This window comes from Cotesia glomerata, unplaced genomic scaffold (genome assembly GCF_020080835.1).
Source record: "Cotesia glomerata isolate CgM1 unplaced genomic scaffold, MPM_Cglom_v2.3 scaffold_617, whole genome shotgun sequence".
Lineage (NCBI taxonomy): Eukaryota > Metazoa > Arthropoda > Insecta > Hymenoptera > Braconidae > Cotesia > Cotesia glomerata.
The window spans coordinates 1-4,570 of record NW_025404256.1 but is presented as its reverse complement, the minus strand read 5'-3'; the positions used below and the strand labels follow the sequence as shown (position 1 = coordinate 4,570).

At 30.1% G+C, this 4,570-nt stretch overlaps 1 protein-coding gene across 3 annotated transcripts; it reads left to right on the top strand.

Annotated features, from left to right (window-relative positions):
- The first annotated feature begins 50 nt into the window (after positions 1–50).
- LOC123274715 lies at positions 51–1,688 on the top strand. Of its 3 annotated transcripts, XM_044742451.1 has the most exons (4): positions 687–809; positions 876–1,085; positions 1,174–1,410; positions 1,482–1,688. In XM_044742451.1, exons 1-4 carry the CDS (start codon positions 752–754, stop codon positions 1,502–1,504), a joined length of 528 nt encoding a protein of 175 aa, XP_044598386.1. In that variant the 5' UTR covers positions 687–751; the 3' UTR covers positions 1,505–1,688. The 3 variants fall into 3 exon arrangements, 2 of the variants coding, with proteins under 2 accessions (XP_044598386.1, XP_044598385.1); XR_006511561.1 differs by lacking the exon at positions 687–809 and adding an exon at positions 51–305 and having other exon boundaries at positions 1,174–1,688; XM_044742450.1 differs by having other exon boundaries at positions 1,174–1,688.
- The last annotated feature ends 2,882 nt before the right edge of the window (positions 1,689–4,570 follow it).

Sequence of the window (4,570 nt, the reverse complement as noted above, 5' to 3'; positions counted from 1 at the left end):
TCACGACTGAAGGTGCAATTTCATGCTGACGCTTGACGCGGATTTTTAGCGTCAAACTTGATCACGTGGTACAATTTCGACGAAAACGCCATCTGGATAAATTTTAGCGTCAAAAACTGAAAAAACTAAACAATGTTTAGTTTTTGACGCTGGAGCTATGGAACTATGTGCGTTAAGCTAAAAACCTATAATCGAAGTTGGTAGTAATCGATATATATCGAAAAATAATAAACAAGAGTAATAAAATATTTTTTTTTAGAATAATTGAAAAAATATATGAAAAAGGTATCATGGACTACGGGAAGGTAATATTAAAAGAAAAATTATAATTTAATTATATGTTATGTATATATTTTGATTTAAGACATGAAAAATGAATGAAAAAGTAAATAACATTTTTTTAACCTCAAAGGTTATTTACCATTTATCGTACAATTAAATTCAGTTTTGCATAATTTGATAGTAAATTAATTTTTATTTGATGTAAAAAAAAGCAAGAGCATTGAATTTTAAACTATGTCCTCGAATTTCGATTGAAAAATAAAAAGAAAGTACGCTGAGTTCATGTCAGCTGTTTGTCTCTATACATCCATATGTGTAGACATACGTTATTCACATTGTCAAGTTCTTTTAACATTAAAAAACTAATTTTATTTATTAGTAAGTGTATTTTTTTCATCAGGAACTGAAATTGTTTTATACATGCGGAGTATGTGAGACTATCTGTGAAGAAATCCATAGTCATCCGTGCATGAAGCGTTATCAGAACTTTCATGTTGACAAAAATTACTATCTTTACCCCTTACTGGGTAAGTAATTCGATAACATTGTATAATACAATATATATATTATATTTAAATCTTATTTTTTAACAGCTGATAAAAGAACAATAATCCGTCGAGCACAATTTGAGAACGGCACCGAAAAAATTATTCGCGAATTATTGCCCGAACTAGATGGCAAAGATGATGTCTCTCAGTTGTACAGTGGTCGTGCTATCGGAGGTGAGAAAAAAGCAAGTGTTGAAGAATTTGTAGACTATCATGTGTTAGACGATGAAGATGACATGTTAAGCTTACCCTCACGTAAGACAATTGTTTAATTTCCTTTCCTAACTATTGTCAAAATTATGAAAACTTCATGGCTGATTGATTTTATATTTCTTAATTTTAGCGCAAAAAAGTCCTACACTCCAATCTGCTTCGACAAAGGGTTGTAAGGGTGGAAAAAAAAAAGAAGCTATAATGTCTCAGAAACCACAAGAATCTAAACTAACGGACGATGAAATCGAATTTTTAATTTTGGAAGTCCAATCAAGGCCGCCCTTGTGGAACTATGAAACACCTCTAGCAAACCGCTCGTCAAAAGCTACTGATCTACTGTGGGAAGAAATATCAAAAGCTATGAACTGTATGTTGAATTTTTTTTTCTCTATCAATTTTTAATAAGTATTTATTATTATTTTTTTACCACTTCCATAGCATTTCACATGTTTCATTTATAATATTAATTGTTGTTGTGAAACCTACAAGATAATGATAGGATACTGAAGTCATACAATCACCTGTTGCCAAGTATCTGCAGAGAAAAAATTAATATATACAGTTATGCTAACTTCTTATGAATCATGATTTGAATAATGAGATTAATATGAGATGAATAAGATAATTATTACCTTAGGGTCATTGCAAGTCTTGCTGTTGCTGAAATAGAGTTTCTTACAGTATTTTGTTTACTAATCAAAGGACCAACCAAACCTAATAATTCTTCGAATTGTTCAACATTCATTCGAAAATAATTTTCGAATTTTTCCGGAAATGATAAAAGAGTTGGAAATATAGCCTCAATGAATCCGTGAACGTCCCGTAATTTAAATAAAGGATGAATCCAATAACGTTTCTTCGTATAATTTCTTTTGAATACTCCTACTTCGTTTAAAAACAGAGCAGCTAAAATTCTTTTTTTCTTCATTTTAGCAATTTTTCTTTCTTGAATCAATTTTTGACACTCGTAGACCCAGATTTGATGTTGATAATTTGTGAACATCTTTCTGTTTTTAATCACTATCTTTTTCTCACTAATATATTTATTATTTTATTTTATAACTAATTGTTGTTTGTGTAATTGAGGTTAATAATAATAAAACATAACAACATACAATCGATCAATCGATAGTTGTGAATTTTTGACGCTTAGTTTATGTATGTTTGTTGACGCTAGATATTGCTGACGCTTGACGCGACTTTTTGACGCTCTTGAATTGACGCTCTCCTGTAGATGGCGTTTTTCGTCAAGTTTGACGCTAAAAATCAGCGTCAAGCGTCAGCATGAAATTGCACCTTGACAAGTCATCACTTATACAAGGTAAAGTGAAAGGTAAATGACCAGGTAATTAACCAGTCATGAATAGTGTCACTTAAACTTTCTTGATGCACACACTGTAGGTCTTGTATAAGTTCTCAACTATAATTGAGTCAAATCGATGACAGTAACCAACAGAGTAGTTATCAAATCGATGATGTTATCGAAACCTCGTAAACTTCAAGTGAAAGTTGACATCAACTGACGCTAATTTGGCTAACAGTCCACTGCACACAAAATCACTGTCAACTTAACCTCTTCAATAATGAGAAATTGATATTTAATTATTATGCAATCCACAACGAACAAATAAGTAAAATTTATATGTCAATCTGTAGATTGCAATTTGTTGCTTGCAATATTTCTGAAACAAAAAATGCCCGGGAGCAATTTTAAGCAGAAAAATGTTCTAAAGACAGAGCGAAAAATTTAGTGTGTTTATGTACTTACAGAGAGAGAGAGAGAGAGAGAGAGAGAGCAAGTTAAATATGTATTTGATTCAAAAAATATTTTTTTCATCCATTTTTGCCTAATAGACATTATACTGAGGATTCCTAGTTCACCCGGTCATAAAAATTGTCTTTCTCTCTCTTACATACATAGTTATTGGATAGTCGACGCTCTCTGTATTGAACCTCTCTGTATTTGCCCGCTCCCTGTATTTGACCACATTCTTCCTCTGTATTTGACGACTTTACACAGCTCTTATGGACAAGGATGAGTCAAGTACAGAGAATGGTCCTGTGAGAGCGAGTCAAATACAGAGAGCGTTGACTGTACAGGGTTGCACTAGTTAGTCATACAGTTAGTTGTGTCTTTGTTTGACGCATACTTTACTGAACACTGGCGTTCTCTCTCTCTCTCTTGCACATAAAGAGATGTTATTTTAATTAAAAAAAAAAAATGGTTAAGGACTTACCGTCTCAGAATTATTTTTTCATCAAATAATAATAATAATAATATGAGGATAAGAAGAAATATTTAAAATTTATTTTTAAAAAATATCGAAAAATTCATTTTAAAAAATAATACAAAAGACATGAAAAAATTATCTTTAAAAAAATTAAAACTTACAAGTAAATTTTAAAATAATTAATGACAAAATTATGAAAAAATTTTCAAAAATAATACAAAAGACATGAAAAAATTATTTTTAAAAACTTAAAACTTACAAATAAATTTTAAAATAATGAGAAAATTATAAAAAAAAAATTCTCATAATGTTGATGATGATAACGATGATGATTACTGTAAACAAAAAATTATTTTATTTATTTAATTTTTATATTTATTAATATTATTCTTTAAATTTAAAAAAAATACTTACAAATGCTTAATTATCCTTGAACATCTCCCGGATGTGAAAGCTGTATGCACAATCCATGTCATACTGTAACAAAAAATTAGCTTGTTAATTTTTTTATATTTATTATTATTTATTAAAATTTAGAAAATACTTACATGTTCTTCGTTGTACTCGAACATATCTCGAATGCGGAAGCTGTCTTCAATATTAAACTCATCTTCACCATCTTCATTATATCCGAGTAGGTATTCGTATCTTCTTCGCTGCCATTCACGCTTTACTTGGGTCCATCTTCTCTAAGTCGGAAAATCCATCCCATCGAATAACCTTATCGGGATTGGACAATAATGTAAAATAAAATTTACATACTGTTTCTGTCTGTATGTAAGACGATTCCATATTATTGGAACTCTGTCCACAACAATTAAATTACATGCTAATTCCACATTAGCATTATCATTGTTCTTATATAATTCATATAAGTTTTTTAAACATAGTGATTGGTCTTGCCAAACACCACCTTCTTTGAAATATTTTTTTATTTCATTCCGAACTCGCAATTCGCGAATTAAATCTTCTTTCAGTATTTCACTTATTGCGATGATTGTTGAATACATTTTTTTTCTTCAGTGTATTTTACAGTTAACACAAAAAATTCACAAAAACTCACAAAAAACTCACAAATGCTGGATTTTGAAGTTGACACTAAAAACTCAACTACTCAGTTGAAACGTCTTTAATAGAATGAAAATTTGATGTATTAAATTTAAGTTTCCAGCACATGTGTCTATATTACAGAGATACTCGAGTAAGATGAAAAATTTTTACGATCAGTCAGACGGCAGTAAAACAGGTGGACGCCATATGTATTATGGTTCACATAGAGAGATATATATATATTAT